Consider the following 20,637-nt stretch of genomic DNA (forward strand, 5'->3'; position numbering starts at 1 on the left):
ATGTTTGTAGGGTTGTCCCACATTAATAGAAAATTGAACGCATTCCTGTTGACTGATTTATCTGAAATTTGGAAGACACCTTTAATTCTACTGTCATTGTCATACTACGTATTCTATGATCTTGGAAAATTCAATTTGGCCATCGCTAAAAATGACTGAATGACTTAGCATGGAGAACACGCACCATAATAAACAACATAAATTCAAAAAGGTCGCAGCCAGTCTTCAGAAAACAAACGCAGCGCTGCGCTTGAGTTTAATTTTCATCAGCGCGCTAAAAAAAAACTCGTATTTTCTATTGGTGCGAAGAGCACAAAATTCATAAGCACGACAACGCAAAATGTATCCGGCGCAGAACTCAGATACTAAACATTTCTTCTCACTTGTGTGATACGCGTCTCATCCTATACACACACACATACACATAAAATTCTAGCGTCCGCTTTGTCTTCTTTCGTTCTAAGCAAAGTATAAAAACAACAGCGCGCCCCCATTTGAACCTTGTGTGAAGAAAAATACCTCAACGAAGAGAGCAATCCAGTTTTCGCGCAGTATAAAAATACGGCGCAAATTTCAGCGTAAAACTAAACTTAAAACTGAGCGTAAGAAAGGTTTTGGCAACCAAACATTTCATCTGTGTTTCGGAGCGTGCTCATTAGCCAGAGCGCATGTGTGCACAAGGAGTGGGAGCTCAACTGGGTACAAAAATCTTGTTGCGCATCAGCACCGAGTTACATTCTGAAGACTGGTCGCAGCCACTAAATGGTCGACTATGTATTTTTGCAATTCCCTCAATATCGGTATCAAATGAAATGATTTGACTAATAGAATACAGTACATCATGGAAACATTCCGAAGAAAATAAGGTAAAATATTAACGTTGGATTTCCATTTTCCACAGTTAGTTCTTTCATCATATACCCCACGATTTTATTTTAGTCTCATCATTGCCCTAGACCAATGAAAATACGGATGTGATAACTACTAACTGCTACTTGCCAAATTATTTTCTAGCTCTTGGTACATTAAACCGTTTAACTTAAAGTTAAAGTTTATTTTCCTTTTTTTATTTTCTAGTTTTTTAGTAAATTATCTGTATCATTAGTATACTTCTCTACATTAAAACCATTCAAAAAATTTATGTTTTTTCAATTTTTGTTTCTTACCTAACTTTCTTCGGAATATTTCGATGAATTACTGTATTCTATTAGTCAAATCATTTCATTTGATACCAATATTGAGGGAATTGCAAAAAATACATAGTCGACCATTTTATGGTGGCGACCTTTTTGAATTTATGTTGTTCATAATGTAGTGTATTCTCCAAGTCAAGCCATTCAGCCATTTTTTAGCGGCGGCTAAACTTAATTTTTCAAGAACATGGAATACGCAATTTTATAATGACAGTAGAGTTAAAAGTATGTTCAAAATTTCAGATCAATCAGTCAAAAGGAACGGGGTCATTTTTCTATTAATGTGGTACAACCCTACAAACACTGAGACATACATACAAACAGGGCAAGCTGAATGAAACCATTAAAAAGTAATTATTTATTTGGGAACTGCGGTCATCTTGGATTTGGATTTTTCATTATCTACTGTATTCTACCAGTCGAGCACTTTCATTTGATATCCTTATTGATGGGCTTTGAAAAAAATGGCGTCATTTTATGATGGCGGCCATTTTTGATTTGCATTTTTCACAATTTTTCATAAATTACTGAAAATATATAATCCGCCATTTTGTAGTGGCCACCATCTTAGAATTACATTTTACATAAATAGCTGTATTCTACAAGTCAAGCCCTTTCATTCGATCCCAATATTGATGGGGTTGTGAAAAAATATATATGTTGCCATCTTGAGGTGGCGGCCATTTTGAATTTGCATTTTTCATAAATAACTGTGTTGTACCAGTCAAGCCCTTTCATTTGATAACCATATTGATGGGGTTCTGAGAAAATCTGAAATCCGCCATTTTGTAGTGGCCGCCTCTTGGATTTGCATTTTTCATAAATAACTGTATTCTACTATTCAAGCCCTTTCATTTGATACCCATATTGATGGGGTTCTGATAAAATATTTAATCCGCCATTTTGTAGTGACCGTCATCTTCGATTTACATTTTTCATAAATAACTGTGCTCTACTAGTCAAGCCATTTGATCTGATTATCACAATTTCCGAAAATCAAAAATAAAATACTCCGGATAATCGAGTCTAAAATTCCGGATATTCCAATCCGGAATAATCCAGTCCGACCTGTATTATAAATGATAGGCTGTATCGATATCTGTAAATGATGTTAAAATGAAGGCTATACCACCACTAAGAATGTCATTATCCAATAATTTATAACATTCAAGTTCAGTAAATCAGCGATCGATCGTGAGTTTCAAACTCAGGGCCCTCAATTGACCATCTTTGTGTTGTTATAGAATAACTACGTCCACGCAACCATCATCAGCGATGGAAATCGATCCACGGTCGAAAAAAGATCGATTCATCCATACAACTGCTCTGCTCTGCAAGAAGGAAGGAAGGAAGGTATTGAATTAGAGAGACTTTAAACTCTGAGAGTTCATTCGTCTCTTCTGCAAGAAACATCGGGCTGCTGTTCTATAAATAACTCAACAATGATCAATATCAACGCAGAGCGGACAGCGGAGACAGTTGATATTGACCCTTACGCCTAAATGGCTACTACTGTGTAATTTACCATAATGTAATGGAACAGAAAAAACTTAACGCCTAAATGGCTACTACTAACGACTGTGTAATTTACAATTTATAGAAACATAAATGTACATGTACACGATTAAAACCCGGCTCTGTTACAGCTAAAATGCTAATGAGCCTAATAAATAAATAAATGAGATAAAAAAAAAAGTTCAGTAAATTTACATTTTAAAATGAAGTGTTCGAAAATCGAGACAAAACGGTAAATGCATAGAGAAAATGGCCTTAAATAATAAAGCCTTGATAAGTCTGAGAAGCACTGGAGGAAATTCAACTTCCTGAAATTTCTTACGGTTTCTTGTACAACGCTACAAGTAAAGTAAAGATCCGATCATCGGATTATTTCTATTTGTCTTTTTTATAGATAGAGTAAGTTTTTCTCAAAGTTAAAACTAGAATGCAAACAAAATCTCCCAAAACCCTCTAGATTTGCAGAGACTCTGTGCTATGTCATCTTAATTATTAATTTATTAAAGTTCCAGTGTAATAAAAATTCAGACGAATAATAATATCATAAATTTTCAAACTTCTTGAACATCTACACCTGCCTAGGATGCACTTATTCACTTATGCTTAGTTGAACTCTATGGCTGTGCACATTTGAATGTCAAGATCAAGCTTTTCGCAACAGTAGCGACGCTCTACTCCTCAAATTCCATTCGCTCTGGATTTTGCAGCACTGACTCTCCCACTGTTGCTCATTCGATGCAGAACACCAGGAGCAGTGTTTATGTTTATAATTACAACCATAACAAAAACAGCGCAACAGTCCACCGCACACCTTCGGAGAACTGTTTTGATGCACAGTTTCGCTCGAGAGACACAGTTCTGTCTGTCCCTGGTAGTTATGCTGCCGGAGAGTGAGAGGAATCATCCTTGTGAGTTTTGAGAGTCGCGAAGAATCCTTCCAAAACGTATCACTCTGGCGTCTTCACAAAGAATCGCTATCATACTGCAGTGGAGCTTTGTCGAGTGTGGACGCGATTTTTCGATACCTCTTCCGAGCACACTACACATAACTCTTCCAACACCTCATCAGAGCATCTTCATACACCAGCACCTACTGAATTCCACCCACACATGCACACAGTTCTCCTGCACGTCCTTTCCCAGTTCGCCTAGTGAACGAGCCACTTGGACACGGATTGGCATTATAATAGTGAATCTCCCGGAATCGATATCAAATTTCCGAAGATTGACCACTAAACCGTTGAATTGTCAGCAGAAAATCGGTGCCGCGAGCAACAGTGGTGGGATCATTCGTGCCACTCCGAACCACCCCCGTCCCAACACTCCAACCGCGCGAGGAATGTGTGGTCGTGCGTGAAATGTCTTTTCGTGTGAGTGGTGTGATAATCAAACGTGCTTCAACAGCTTCCGTGAATGATGAAGAAAAATAATTAATTCGCTTTTCCGGGAAGTTTCCGTTTTCGGCGTGAGTGCTATATTTTCCCACAAGTGAGCAGAAAATCCGCAAGGAGAACAAAAGCAAACAGATAATTTAAAGCGAGAGTTGTTTAAAAAAGCATCGACATAAAGAGAAACTCGGTGTTAGCGTTGCTTCACCTTTGGGATCACTACCGAGCAACACAACACAACCGGCAGCGATTAGCATCGTGAGCACCCGCCCCAAAGAGGAGGACGGACCGAGAACTGCCCACTGGACGGCCCTTGGGAAATTTTCTGCAGTGACACTTTTAGGCCCAGCTACCTTCACACAGACAGGAATGGATGGTGGAAACAAGAAAAACACCGTTTCGGAGTTCAGCTACATGCTGCAGAGACAAGTAAATATTGCTTCTGTTTTTTCTTCTCCTCGTGCCACCGTTTTCGATTATCATTTTAAGCGATTTGGGGTAGAGGTCGAACGGATTTTCCCAAGCCAGGGCGTCCTAAGTTGATTTTCGCTTGCGATCGGGTCGGCTGGAATCCAGGAAAATCTCTGTGGGCGTTGATTGAGATTAGCATGGGGAACGTTCTTTTTATGGTAATGCCGATGATTAAAAATATTCATCAACACGGGTTTTGCATGATTGCCTCTGGCGAAAAATTAATGACCCTTCCATTTTCCCTGCTTTGCGTTGCAAATTATATCTAATTGTAACGCTCATTTCAATTATATTTAATCTCGAAAACTATGTTGTTTCTGTATCTCGTTATTTACCATAAGAAAAGAATAATCTAGTCTGCTTTGTTTGAAAATTTGAAGCTTTGTTTCCCAGTATAAAGCATAAATACCGGATATATGGAAATATCTGTTGATCTACGAATCTGTTCGATTTCTACGGAAATACGGATCCACGAGAAAAAATTATGAAAATCAGTGCAATCGCTACGGATTCACTCAGTTTTTTCTTTCCAGTATTTGGTGGTTCGCTGCCTTCAACACATATTATGAGATTTGAACTGATCCAACCTAGATAAAACAAGGTGAAATTCAACTGTATTGTTAAAATGTTTTCTTGTCTCTTGTCAATGTCAACTGTAGTCTTTTTTTTTTGCATTGTATATTATGTCATAGACATTGAATTAAAACTTTTAAACACAACAAAAAAATGTAGGAGGTTGTATCCAAGACACGACCGTTTAGGACGTAGGTTTACGCATTCGTTTCTTTTAATTTGCTTGTTTATCATTACGGATATTATTTAGAAATACAAAGAAATTTCATAAATCACTCTTTATTAGGTGAACCTGATGAGTGTTGGTCCAGTGGTATCGCACCTATAGACATATTCCGTGCGTTGCCATTTAACTAGCACCAAACAAGCATTCCACAGAAAACATTTTAGCATTTTAGCGCAGTTTATTTGTTCGTATAGCACAAGATGCTCGCGTTGGTCGTTCTTTCGTTTTCGTGCCGCGACATATTAAAATTGATTTTTCGCCGTTTGTGTATGTGTGTGTATTGTTGTGCTCCCGTGGCCGAGTGGTTAGCGTCAAACCTAACATGCCGGGGGTTCGGGTTCGATTCCCGTTCTGGTCGGGGAAATTTTTCTTCAAAGAAATTTCCTCTGACTTGCACTGTGGTCACGCGTATTCTAGAGCTTGCCACTCAGAATGCATTCAAGGCGTGTTATTTGACATAGAAATCTCAACTAAGTACTAATGAAAATGACGCAAGTAATACTACGTTGAGACGGCGGAGTTCCTCTAGGAACGTTAGTGCCATATAAGAAGAAGAAGAAGTAAGTGTGTGCACCATACCAAAACTGATGGCACTCAGCTTGAGACGTCAAAGTGGTCAAATTCAAATCACATGTTGAATTATTGAAGTAGAATTCAGAATGAAATAATAATGTGTTCCCCAGGAGCGCAGCTGCTCCGTTATGCAGTATTGCACGTAGGGGTTTTGTTTTGTTTTCGTATATAAAGAAGTATTGTGTGGTGCATTTTTGTGTAAGAGTTATGGAGTGGTGTGTAGCTGAGACAAATTTCGTGGGAGATGTGAGCATCTCGAGCTCGTGCCGTAGAATGAAAGCGCCGTAAGAGCGGTTGTGGTAGTGTCTATCGTAGAAATCGAGTGTATGCAGCGACAGTGTGGTGTGTTGTGAGGGTATGACATGTTTGCATCCACACAGAGAAACACAATTCGCGTTAAACTCCAGACAGAGAGGGAGAGGAAGAGTGCATGAGAGATGAGGAAAATCTGTGTTGCCAAATGGAAGGTGTAAATAACCGCACTGCAGTGGTGTCACATAAGATTTATTTTTAATTCTTGTTTTCATACACATTTCAATTTTTTATTGTTGAATTCCATAATAATTTAATTACTTAACTCTGAAAATCTTTTATTCTTCAATTCTATTGCCGGTCCAACTAATTTTAGAAGAATTTTCTAGGTCACCTTGTCAGGTTTCCCAAGAATAAATTTCTACCGTCGCGATTGGAATTCAATAAAGAATAGACATGACGCATATCAATGGTCCGATTAATTTTAAAGGATTTTTTTCGATTACCTTGTAAGGTTTCTAAAGTATAATCTTGCGCCGTTGCGTTTGAAAATCTTTAAAGACTAAACACAATAAAAAATCAAAAATATATTGCTGGTCGAATTGTTTTAAAGTAATTTTCTCGGTTACCTTGTCAGGTTCCCAAGTTTTATTCTCTACCTTCGCTATTGGAATTCGATAAAGAGTAGGCATGATAAATAACGAAATATAGCGCCCGTCCGATTGGGATTAGTTTCTCGGTAAGGTTTCCGAAATATAACTCTCCTCCGTTGTGATTGGTGTGTTAAAAATACGTGCGATAAATAGATTAATGAAATATACGATATCCAGTGGTTCGTTTTGTCGAGTGGTCGATAGTTCGTGTTTACATAATCACATCACTTACCGCAGTGAATCCTGATTCTTAATCCTCCCCACTAACAACTATCCCTTCCATGACAAACGCTAGGGAACCACGCTATAGAGGCGACCCTTCTGGCCTTCGGACGGCGAATATCATACTAACATTCCTTCCCTTCCTCTGGTAACTGTTAGGACGTGGCCGGCGTCGTTATTGACCATTTAAAGCTTGAATCACCGAAAATTGCACAACGAGAATGATTTGCTAGTTCCAAGCGTCATTCTGTGTGTTCTTTGTGCAATTTGGTTGGTTCAGGTCAATCACGAAAGCAAATACGAATTGTACAGTCTACCCAAGCTCAAGCTCAAGCTCAACTTAATTTGAAAATTCCGAAGGGAAAAGTGCTCACGGAGAGAGAAGAAAGACAAATCAATGCAGTTCACGAAGAAAATGTTGGTATCAGAGAAATTGCTCGGATTGGACGATCTCAACAAGAAGTGTTAAATTATTTGGCGAATCCTCAAAGATACGGTAAGAAGAAGATAGCTCCTCGTAAATCGAAACTTTCTGGCCAGGATAAGCGGAAAATAGTTAAAACAGCTTCGAATACTTCAAAATCGCTTATGCAATTAAAGCAATCGTTGAATTTAAATGTTTCCCGGGAGACAATTTGTCACATTTTGGTAAAAATTTCTTGAATAAAGAAGGCTTAAAGGGTTAAAGCCCCTAATCTTACACCATCGTACATCGGCAGACGTCTGAGTTTTGCCAAAGCTTACATGAACCGACAGTGGGGCATGGTATGTTCTGACAACGAAAGTTTTCGAAAGAATTAATTTTAAACCTACCGTTCTGAATCATACTTCGGACGTTTAAGGCATATGATGCAGAAAACAGATCTCAACTTTATGCACAGGTATTAGTATTTGAATAAATTAATCCAATATGGTTTTAAGCTTTCTACTTTGATACCTATTTGATTGAAAACATAAAAAAATCATCGAATAGAATGCTTTTCAAATCAAGCGAATAAGAATCAACTTCGGACACCAAATTAAATTTCCGACAGATTGAATTCAAATTTCGGACACTTTATTTTGTAATTTTTCGAACGTAAATTACATTACATTTGATTATATTTTAAAGTCGACTGCGAAACACTTACCAAGCAATCACAGTAACCTGATAAAGATGATGAGAACTGATGAAATACGAGGAAATTTAAATATTGATGAAGGGGTCAATTCTACGTGCTCACGCTAAGCAAACGTCAAACACAAAAGTTATTGAGTGGATTTTGGATTTTGGATGGATTTTTTCCTACTATGTAATAATTCAAATGTAATTCTCTAATGAAGTGATAGTGAAACCAAGGAATTATTCTAAAGAAGCAATTGTGATATTAATTTTATAGTTATATCATCAGTGCATTAAGCATTTCAGGATATTAGAAAAAAGTGTCTGAAATATGATGTTGTCCGAAATATGATTCAGAACGGTATAACGATACCATAACGAAAAATTCTTCAATGTATAGGTTATCTTCAGTGACAAAAAAAAGTTCAATTTGGATGGACCTGATGGTTTCAACGGGTACTGGTGTGATTTACGGAAGGAGGAACAGTATTTTTCAACCCGGAATTTTGTCGGAGGCTCGTGTATGGTTTGGGCGGGATCCTGTGCAACCGGGAAACTCAAGATAGCTTACATCATTCAAAATGAATAGCAAGGATTACTTACATGTTCTGGAATCTTCTCTCCTACCATTTTTGCGTAGATATCGTCGCAAAAAATCACATTTCAGCAAAATAATGCTACTATTCATACCAGCAAGAAAACTAAGCAATGGATTAAGGCCCAAAAACTATTTTTTTTGGACTGGCTCTCCTGACTTGAATCCTGTTGAAAATCTTAGGGGGATACTTGTACGTGGAATCTACACTGAGAGAAAGCGGTACATCACGATTGATGAGCTCGAGGCCGCAATAACGGAGACATGGGAAAATATCGAGAAATCCTTTTTGCAGAATTTGGTAAGTAGTACGCCAACACGAATTTTCCGGGTTATTATGTGAAATGGCAAGATTACCAATTATTGACATGTAAATCTGCCGATGGTTTTGAATTTTTCATTGATAATACTTATGGATTTTGAAATGGTTTTATAGAAACTTGACAGCAGATATTATCATTCAAGCCTAATAAATAAACAAACGACGATTTTGAACGAAATTGACGTTAAATATACTTTATTCTAAGCATTCAACACTGTATGAAAGTATCTTGTTGAAATTCTAACTGTTTGTGTTATAATTATATATATTCAGGGTGGTCTTATAGAAGTTGGACAGAGTGTATAGTTACAGCAAGAACGTGCTGCGAAAGCACAAGCACAAAGGAGTCTAATGTATCAGAAAAAAAACGAATCCTCCTAACTGTCCCTGTTCCTTCCAACACAAAACCTTCGGCCAATATCAAAGTGGAAGTAGCGGGAAGATGCAGGGGAACGTCATCGAAAACATTGTGAACGATGAACGTGGCCGAAAAGCTGCCACACGCCGGCTTATAAGTTAGGAAATTTCATCAAAACAATAGGAATAATTTGTTCTACATTTTCATTAGCTATATTTCAATCAACTGATGTTTTTCAATTCATTGAAACTTGAACGACATAACTGTGCCGTTCTCTATAGTAGCGTGTGCGAAAAAAGAACCTGAAACTATTGGGAACCAGAGCAGAGGGACAAGAAATGGATAAACTCCAAATCACATCACTCATCACAGTGAATCCTGATTCTTACCTCCCTCCGCTGAACTTACCTTTCCTTGATAATCGCTAGGGAACCACGCTATAGAGACGACCCTTCTAGCCTTCGGGCAGCGAATGTCATACTAACATTCCATCCTTTCTCCTGGTGACTGTAAGGATGTGGCCGGCGTCGTTACTGAATAAATCTCGAATCTGCTCGAATCACCGAAACTTGCACAATGAGAATGATTTGCTACTCCCAAACATCGTTCCACGTGTTCTTTGTGCAATTTCGCTGGTTCGAGTCAGTCACAGAGAGCAACTACACTCTGTCCAACTTCTATAAGACCAGGTGATGATCTTGCTGCTTTGTGTCATTGTAAACAAACAATGCTTCAATTTATATTCTAGTGATGACTACGATACACTGCATGATATTCATATGTGTGTGTGCAAGTGTTGAGCGTAATATAATGTTTTCGTATGTCAAGTTTCTAAAAGACCAGTTACATTATCCGTTGTTTTAGTTTTGTTCATCATTAAATTTGAAAAATTCCGAAGGGAAAAGCCCTCACGGAGAGAGAAGAAAGACAAATCGATGCATTTCACCAAGAAAATGTTGGTATCAGAGAAATTGCTCATCGGTTTGGACGATCCCTGCAAGGGCTGCTCAATTATTTGGCGAATCCTCAAGGATACGGTAAGAAGGAGAGAGCTCTACGTAAATCGAAGCTCTCTGACCGGGATAAGCGGGAAATAGTTAGAACAGGTTCGAATACCTCAAAATCGCATGTGCAAATAAAGCGATATTTCAACTCCTCAACTGCTCGGGTGGCAATCGTCAAATTTTGGTAAAAAAAACTCACATAAAGAGGGATTGAAAGGTTAAAACTCCTCATCTTACACCATCTCACATCGGAAGACGTCTGAGTTTTGCCAAAGTTCACATGAACCGACAGTGGGACATGGTATGTTGTGATAAAAAATGTTTCCAAAAGAATACATTTTGCTATATACCATATCGAAAAGTTCTTCAATGTATAGGTTATCTTTACTGACGAAAACAAGTCCAATTTGGATGGTCCTGATGATTTCAACGGGTACTGGTGTGATTTACGGAAGAAGGAACAGTATTTTTCAACCAGGAATTTTGTTGGAGGCTCGTGCATGGTTTGGGCGGGATTCTGTGCAACCGGAAAGCTCAGGATAGCTTTCAAATCATCCAAGAATTACACACATGTTCTAGAATCCTCTCTCCTGCCGTTTTTGCGTGGATATCGTCACAAAAAATTCACATTCCAGCAAAACAATGCTACTATTCTTAGCAGCAAGTAAATTAAGCAATGGATTAAGGACCAAAAACTTAATTTTTTAGACTGTTCGACTCGCTCTCCCGACTTGAATTGTGTTCAAAATCTTAGGGGGGATCCTTGTACGCAGAATCTACACTGAGGGAAAACGGTACACCACGACTGAAGAGCTCAAGGTCGCAATATCGGAAAAATGGAAAAAAAATCGAGAAATCCGTTCAGCAGAATTTGATAAATAGTATTCCAACACGAATTTTCAAGGTTATTAGTCGAAAGGGCAAGGTTACCAATTATTGACATTTTTAATTGATAATACTTATGAATTTTAAAATGGTTTTATAGAAACTGGACAGCTGAAATTATCATATTCAAGCAAAATAAATAAACAAACAACTCTTTTGAACGAAATTGACATATTTAACGTAAATTTCGTTCAAAAGAGTTGTTTGTTTATTTTATTCTATGCATTCAACAATGTATGAATGTATCTTGTTGAAATTCTAACTGTTTGTGTTGCAACGAAATAGAATCAAGGTAGTCTTATAGAAGTTGGACAGAGTGTACGAAGTATGCAGTCTACCCAAGCTCAAGCTCAAGCTCATTGAAACTTTAACGAAAAAGTGACATTTGAATCTGTCCCATTCCTGAATGAGCTAAGTTTAATATTTCAAATATCATCGGAAGATTCACATGAAATTATTTTAATTCCCTAGTGCCGAAATTACCAACAGTCGAAAAAGTAAGGAGTTTGTTTAGAAAAGTCATTTAAAAAGCTAAATTAAAATTCAGCGTTGGTAGGTATCTACCTTCGGGCGGGTGATTTCGTTCCCAAAAAGTCTACAATCCTTCAATGTGGGTGGTTTTGTTTGTTAAACCGAGATTCCACGACGGCAACTTTTAGGCAACATGTAGCTATGTAGTAACAATTCAACCCTTCCACAAAATTGACGTGTCGAAAAGTATCGCGTTCTATCTGACAACCAACGGATCGGTGCGACGGAGCGGCGTTCAAGATTGCCTCAGCGGAATCCTATCTTCACAACTGACGCATTTCGAGGAATAATGCTGCGTTGGCACCACTTCATTCCGAAGGAATCATTCTGCATTTCAGTGACCTCGCTTCCGCAAATCATTAAATCTGTTGGAATTCTGCATTCTATTTCATCATTCGGATCACATGCAGTGAAGGGAATTGCGAAAACTTTCATTCCGTCACGATGCTAGGAACGTACATCAGAATGCTACTGCTGGTGCTGTCTAACGAGGGTGATCGATTTCTGCGAAGCGCCGGAGCACTTGGTCCGTGTCGAGAATGCCGCCGGAAGCTGCTCTCGGTGCGCGATTGTATCCGCATGATACGCTTTTTCAATCCCCTCAGTGCAGTAGTCACCGGGAACATAATCTCAATCATATCACGTCCACAAAATGGTCTAGAACTTTATAGCCCGCATTGATCGGTGGCTTTACTTTTTCCGAGAAAATCCCACGTGAAAACATCCACAATACGTCACCGGTATGTTTGTGGATGCGAGGTTTTTCTCTCTATATTTTACTTGCAAAGAAAATCGAAAAAAAGTGCCATCTCAGACCAACTTTGCAATCAAGGCGAAATTCGCCGGCAGTTCACGCGAGACTGCGGGGAAGGAATTTCAAACTTGGTCATGGTGAGTTTGTCCGCGTGACGTTTGACGAAGGTTCGGAAGGCAAGAATCGAAACGGATTTCGAACCGCATGGACTGAGAGAGAGAGACAGAATGAAGGGAAGAGTCCCCCCTTTTTGGGCTTCGTGGAATGGAATCGAATTTTTGCCAACGGCATTTACGACATTTGAATTCCATCGTCACAGCGGGAGAATTACCGGAGCTCGGGGGTCTTCACACGAAGTTCGATTAAATTATTGGTTACGTGTTGAAGCGTCATTCCGGACGTGCCAGACCGCATCTTGTATATCGATTGTGCCAGTTATGAACTTTTCGATGGCGTGTTATACTCGTACCTACGCTTTATGGGAAAATGATTTGCCCAGCTTAGGGATGCTCACCACGAATAAATTGATCATTGGAACTTTATCCGTAATGCCATCTCCATGAGTTTGCTGAAAATCTAATCATTCACGAACCTCCAGACTGTGTGGTGGAATGGGTTCGGTAATAGAATTTCGTTTTTTCCAGTACTCCCGTGCGATGGCAGCTTTTATTCCAAATCATTTGCATGCTCGCGAACGTCTTCATTTCCTCTATTCGTCTTTTCATCGACTATAATTCGTCACGTTCTGCTATTGAGCTTTTTTCAATAACGGTTCTATTTATTTTGTATACTTTCGGCAAACTTTCTCGAAACTGTCGTCTGCAGGCGAGCTTAAACAGAACTGACTGAATTGTATCATTTTGTTTCCTAACGTTAATCGAGGCTCTACAGGTTTAATCGAATTTTGTGAGTCAGTTTCCAGTCCAAATTTCCCAGCACCCTATTCGAGGAAGCATTAAATAGATATTACGCTCAGAAGTACTTATGCGTGTCCCACCGCTATACCGCTGCAAACGGCCATTACCCGAGCACGTGGTTTGAATTTTGCTAGTCCTGAAAAGATAACACACGTCGTTATCCTCATCTCGCTTCACCAGAAAACGCCAAGCTACAATAAGGGTGGCAATCTACCGATGACAAATATAGATCCTACGCTCATTACAGTAGTATAAGAAGTGTCTTTCAGGATTTAGGGACCAATAAAATTGTCATTTAGGGCTAGATTAGGAGATTTGAAGTCATCAACCGTGTTTTACGTTCAAACATACATAAAATGGCTGAAAATAATTTTTTTTCTCTTGGTGGTTAAGCGATATGCATTCTAACATAAATCCATACCTATTCTGGTATACATAACCCTTCATACAACACACAGTAATTATTTTGCTTCTCATGTGACCGCCAGAGTTACCATATCTACAGAATAATCTGTATAATTATAAGTGCCAAAAATTATCAAAATTTATTCACGAATGAAGGAATTAGCTTTTTTCCATTGTCGGATTAATTCTCTTCTGTTGAAACTCAACACCATATCTGTTATAATGAGTATAACACAAGAGTCGAGACGCGTGAACTTTTTCTGGTACAGGGTAACTTCGATATAGCGTACATTTCACTTTCAAAATTGTACGTTGTATCGAATTGTACGTTATATCGAAGCATAATAAAGAACTCAGAAACGTAGCTTATATTACTTTATTGTGTTGATGTTTGGGTAAGGTTCATGAATAAATTCAATTAGAAGACGAAGCCAACCTTTCTCATGATATTTCCCTTCGTTCTGTTGATTGAAGCATGAGTCATTTAGAATCCAGAATCACAAAACCAGCTGTATTTTGGGATTGGTTAAAGGAAAAAAACATGTTTTAGTATAACAATACAGATAATTCATTGTTCTTTAAAAAAAAGTATTCAAACATTATTTCTTTACACATTGACAATGTGTACGTTGTATCGAGGTGAAATGTACGTTATATCGAAAGAACCAGGAATCCGGAAAAGGCAACATTAGTTTTCGTTGAGCGTTTACCATTGTGCGGTGTTGAGCAGCTGAGTGAGGTTTAGCGTTGAAGCGTTCCATTCCTTTTTGACGTAGGACTACATCTTTCATTTCTGCACCAGGGTGTAAGTTCAAAGTTTCGAAAACGAGAGAGTGACGCTGGAGTGCAAGGTTTTGAACGTTAATACCTCTTTTCCGGCTGAACGGAGAGGTATCATAATCATTTCATTCGAAAGACAAAATGTCCACGTGTCATATGATTGTTAATTATTGAGCCGGAAATTTGTTTCAATTGCTTTAAAATTGCTTTGAAAACAGGTTATTGAAACCGTATCTAAACACGCACACGCTCTGGAAATCCATTCAATGTAAAAAATATGAGATACAATTTTGAGATGCGGACTCAGACGACTATGCATTATGCTCTTCTTCTCCAATTTCATTTCTCTTCTGCAGTTGAACCGAACGGAGCATTTAGCGAAAACCGAAATATCGATGATAACTCGATACAGATCGGTGCCAATGACTATGGATTTGGAGTCAAAAATACGACATGTTTGATATGGTGTAGTGAATATTTCACCATATCAAAGAAATCACATTGAAAATCATTTGTTTGCGAATGCCGCAATCGTTTGTCGTTTATAATTGTTGGGAAATGGCATTATTTTTGCTGAGTAATTCCAAGGAGGAATCCATTCCTTCTTTAATCATTTCATACGAAAGATAAAATGTCCAAGAGTTATATGATTGATATTTATAGACTCGAAAAATTGTTTCAATAGCTTCAAAGTAGTTCCGTAATTTCGAGGATGAATCCATTCCTTCTCAAGCGTTAATAATCCTCCGGATCAAGGATGATTCCAACTGAGGGGGTACTATTTGCACTAGGTACTTCCGAGGAGGAATCGATTCCCCCTTTAAGCGTGAATTCGTAGTAGCACTTTTTCGAAAGATGAAATGTCTAAGATTTATATACTTGTTACTTATTGATTGCAAAGTTAACATTAGTCCTACGTCCACCTTGCGGTTATATCAAAGATATAACCCACTTCTAGTTGTTTTTATACATCATTATGTATTATAATGACTTTCAACACTTTTTGGCTGGTTATTCACTTCACTTCCATTTTTGGAAGAATGTCGAGAGTGAGAATTGAACACGTTACCTTTAGCGTGAGAGGTACGGTCCGTTTCCGTTTCCGCTTTCTATGCTCTTTTACTATCGCCAATTCGCTCAATGTTATCATGAACCGGAAGCCATCATCTTCTTTTCCAAAATGGCATCGGAATACGATGTTCGACTTCTGCTGTTGAAGCCCTTTCATCCAATACCCATATCGTAGGGGTTTTATATCATTGCTGGTCATTTAGAGCTAGTATCATCAAACCGGAATTCAAAACAAGATTCTGTTCGTTTTCCGCTCGTCTGTTATTGTCACCCATTGCCCATATAATGGGGGTTGTATGGCATTTCCGGCCAATCGGGAGTCAGAAAACATAGCAAGAATTATACTATACATTCCCCGGCCAAAGTCAACAAAAAAAAGAATTTTGTGTTATTGATTTCACTCTCAATTGGTTTACGTTGAAGTTATGCTTTGATTTTCACTAACACGTAATGATCTTCAATTTCGACGTTACGAATATCATGATCAAAATAAAGATGCAAATGAATAATGAACTTCATGGTAAGCTGAAGTTTGCTGTTCATTCCACTGGTGTTCATTGATATTGTTGTTTCATATTTATCGACTCTCGCTTGAGCAGTAGGTTATCAATGCAAGGCAGGCTGAAATTCGCCGTATTTGAATGTTGTGAACGTGAATATTTTCGGCACTGGTATTTATACAGATTTTTAAGACTTTTTGAAACTAAGAATCTGTAGATACAGATTTTTTTGGTTTTCATACAGATTTACAGATTTTTCAGAATAACGATCCAATATTAGTTATGGCTTGATCACAATAATATTTTCCCCAACTCATCAATTTTATTCCAATAGAATTCGAATCAGTATGAATGAGAGTAATTTTATCATTCATATGTAGCGTGTAGTACTGCTTTCTCATGTTCAATATAAGGCGGAAAGATGCAAAAGTCTGCGTCATCGGCTAGCTTTATAATAAATAAATAACACTGTGTATCTTTGTCCTACTAAAACACAGTGAATACGAATTTTTACGTGGATACCATCGACATCGTCGAATTCATAATAACTATGCCAATCAATAATACTAAAGCTAAGATCATGCTTCAAGATTGAACTTATAAATTCAACCTTTTACGGTCGTATTACATTTCGACAGTTGTCTCGTACTGGTCGAAATTATTTTTACATGATAAAGCAGTGATGTTTAACTTTGTGAGATTATGAAAGATGAACAAGATTTCTTTATTTTTTGTAAACTTCTGATAATTATTCACTGAACATTGTTATCATGTTTATGTTTAAAATAATATTTGCTATAATTCTTCTTCGTATGATATCCTTTGTGATACATAAAAATAAATAGTTTGGCGTCTTTCGCCTTTTATCTTTCTGTTTAAACATACACAACAATGCTCATTACATCTACAGTGCCGTAATCCATGGATTTTTCCATTAATCCATTCTTCAAGCATGGATTACAACTTTTGTTTATACTGAGTACCGTTATCTATTATTTATAGTTGCACCGTTTTGGCTCGTGAATAATTTCACAAGACATTAAAATTCGTTTAGAAAAAGTGTGAATTGATACATTGTTGCATAAATTATAATATTAGTACTTTGCTGTGGTGGCTGAAAGCAGACAAACGACCCCAAAGGGTTCATACAGATTTCGATACAGATTTTCTGGGAAAAAACACAGATAAAAAGATTTTTTAAGACCAAAACACAGATTTTATTATGGCAACCCTGGTGACCGCTGCGATCCCAATTCAATTCCAGATTTAACTCAGATCACAATTAATCTCGTTCAAAAACGAAACATTGTATCTCATTATACACCTCTCCCATGTACTGATGTACATCAGAAAAGAAAACTACAGGAATTGACACCGCACAAAAGACTTTTCTAGAACGGTTTAGTTTTCGGAATATGATATCGAATAACCGATACATTTTCCGATAACAAATTCTGAAGATTAAAAATTATATTTCATGATTCATGATGTTATTTATCATAACAGAAAATCCACACAAAAGTCCACGATTGGAAATATATTTACTCGTTTGGAAAACAAAAAAAAAACTGTGGAAGTTACATTTAACATACTGATATTATACACTGCGTTTCATAACTATCGAACCACTCCATTTTCCTGAGTTTCCAGATATATGTTAGTCAGCTGTATCTACTATTAGTATGATTACTCCTCATATGTTCTTGACAGTTTTTTTTAGGATTTGGATTTGGATTGAAGGATTTGGTGAACAAGCTGACCAGTCCAGAATCTGAAGTACCTATTCATTAAACCATGCCATGACTTTTCGGATGAACTTATCATTTCTCCAGGTAATGCTTCCTTACATCACCATTTCATATCTGAGCAGAATACACTCATCTACGAGTCAATTATACTTAACCAAGCATCAGAAGATTCTGTCAAATATATACTGAATTTGTGTGAAAATACTTTATTTATCATCTAGATTTATATTATCGTTTCCAAAATAGGTCCCAATACACTATTGCGAATGAACAATCCAGTCATCAAAACACTTTTTTTGTTGTATTCAGGAATTCCCTTCAGTTCACGCAGCGAATTCGTTTTTATGTCTTCAATGCTGTCAAAACGGGTCCCACGAAGCGGTAATTCGAGTTTCAGAAATAGAAGAAAGCCACATGGGGCCATATCTGGAGAGTACGGTGTTTGTGCAATCACATCCACGTTCCTGATGATAAAAAATTCGTACACAATGTTCGATCGATGAGCCGGTACATTATCGAGGGGCGAAATCCAAGTGTTATCCTTCTACAAATCTGGCCATTTCTCTCTAAAACACCTTATAACGCCCAAGTGATACTCTTAACACGTTGAGCCCCGCGTCAGTCCCTAGAGGCCGACGTTGAACTTTTTGTAGGAAAGCACTGACTGACTGAGACTGACAGTTACAATAAGAAATATATATAGTTTGTTTTCAGATGTTTTACAAAATGTGATTACTTTCTAGTTAAATTTCTGACTATTTTCTTTTTATACAATATGTATCTTTGAGAGTTGGGACCGATACTGGTATTGTGCAAACGCTTTTGCAAACAATTCGGGGCTCAACATGTTACTTGACCGTTTGATCCTCCGGAAGATATTCCGAATGGACAACATCATATCAAAACTCGTCGAACAAACGAAAGTTAACTTGTTCCTACTGACGATGTAAACAAACCAAAGTCCTTTAGTTTGTCGTTGATCGCGCTCAAAATTGATATTGAGATCACTAACAGTAGATTTTTTCTAGATCACTAAAGCTTTAACGTTTTTCAAAAATACTGTTTTCAAGAAATGGAATATCATACACCTTTTAGATACTCTAGCTCACAGCACAAACAATGTGATCATGTGCAACCAAGCAATCGAGTTGGATGAATATGGTGAAAACATAACGCACTACATATTCCCTTCCTACAAGATAGGTCCACACTTTGCAGCACTATTGTGATGAGATACTCGAAGGGTAGCGTTTAATCCAAGCTCTAAATCGCATATTATTCATCGCAAATAATGTTTTATACTACTTTCCGAGGAGGAAAATCGTACACAAAATCAAATCCTAAACGAAAGCATTTTTCGAGATAAACGAATATGAACGTTTATCTCGCAAAAAATCGTTTCCAACAGTCAAATAATTTATCCGAAATGTGCTCTCTCGGGATGATAATCATATGGTTGGTTGCCCATTTCGCTACTACCTTGTCAACTATCATTTTTTCATGATCTCATTGACCCGAATCTGTGCAAAACTCATGGTACTCATGGCTGAACGTCGGTCATCATGATGCTGATATTTCGGAGTGTGTGATAGATTCTGACTTCCTTTCCTTACCTACCGTACCCTGTTCTTTGATTTAACCCACAGTTTGACATTCCGGGTCTGATGTTCGCAAATTGCTTTACGATTGGCTGCTTGGAGATTTTTTTTGTCTTTTTTGTCTGCCCATTCCTTCTGCTTCATTCTGAGAGGACATGTGGAGGTGTCTACTTTCATTTCGAATAGCTGCGCACAGGAAACGGAACAAAACAAAAAAACAGCCGCCTTGACGCCTATGATGGGGCGTGTGAGTGATGAGCGGGACCGTTTTTTTCGGTCTTGTTAGATTTTTTCTTCCGAAAAACGTTGATGAAATGTGTTGTTGACACTGGAGGAGGATGAAAAAATAATGACATCGATTATTGAGTAGGTCCTTCTAGGGTCGTTTAACGTTCATTGAGTGGAACGCAAGGGTCATTGGATGTGTGAATGAATGAATGGGTGAAGCACTTTGACCTTACCGGTCAAGTAGCGGACGCGCTACTGGGAAGAGAATAAAATTGAAGGTGTTCAGGTTCAATCCTTGAGAAAATTTAATAAGGTTCGTTTAATATTCAGTGCTAACGAAAATAGAAGCAACAGCTGAGCGATGCTCGTTCATGCACATTCGATTAAGTATGTAAAGCAACAACGCCTCTCGTAGGATCCACTACAGTGTGATTGGTAATGGCAAAATATACGACCAAACGAATGGAAACGCTGAAGAGGATGCCAATTTCGGAGGACAAGGCTATATTTTCCCACATCAGCCGCAGAAAGCAGTGACATTTTGTGGGGAGCAGCTGTGCAAACATACCACCTACTGCGAATTCAGCATTCATCCCTTCGGAAGCAGATTCGTCCGACACTCGAATCGCTATATGGATGTATGTATGTATAAAACACCTTCTCGGAATCATACGCCTTCAGCTTCCGTTGTGATGAACTGTGTGGCGGAACGGAGACGGATGGAATGAGGTTTGCTCATTGCGCACTGGCACCCTCACCAACGGTAGACGTAT

General features: G+C 38.0%; 1 protein-coding gene across 1 annotated transcript in view; it reads left to right on the forward strand.

Moving 5' to 3' along the window:
- Window positions 1–3,703: 3,703 nt before the first annotated feature.
- The window catches only part of LOC129764628 (putative sodium-coupled neutral amino acid transporter 11), an 82,007-nt gene continuing 65,073 nt past the window's right edge, over window positions 3,704–20,637 (forward strand). Inside the window, exon 1 of the mRNA XM_055763891.1 lies at window positions 3,704–4,525. Coding sequence (XP_055619866.1) covers window positions 4,466–4,525 — 60 coding nt within the window. The 5' untranslated portion in view covers window positions 3,704–4,465. The remainder of the gene's footprint in view (window positions 4,526–20,637) is intronic.

The sequence above is a fragment of the Toxorhynchites rutilus genome, chromosome 2 (genome assembly GCF_029784135.1).
Source record: "Toxorhynchites rutilus septentrionalis strain SRP chromosome 2, ASM2978413v1, whole genome shotgun sequence".
In the NCBI taxonomy this organism is placed as follows: Eukaryota; Metazoa; Arthropoda; class Insecta; order Diptera; family Culicidae; genus Toxorhynchites; species Toxorhynchites rutilus.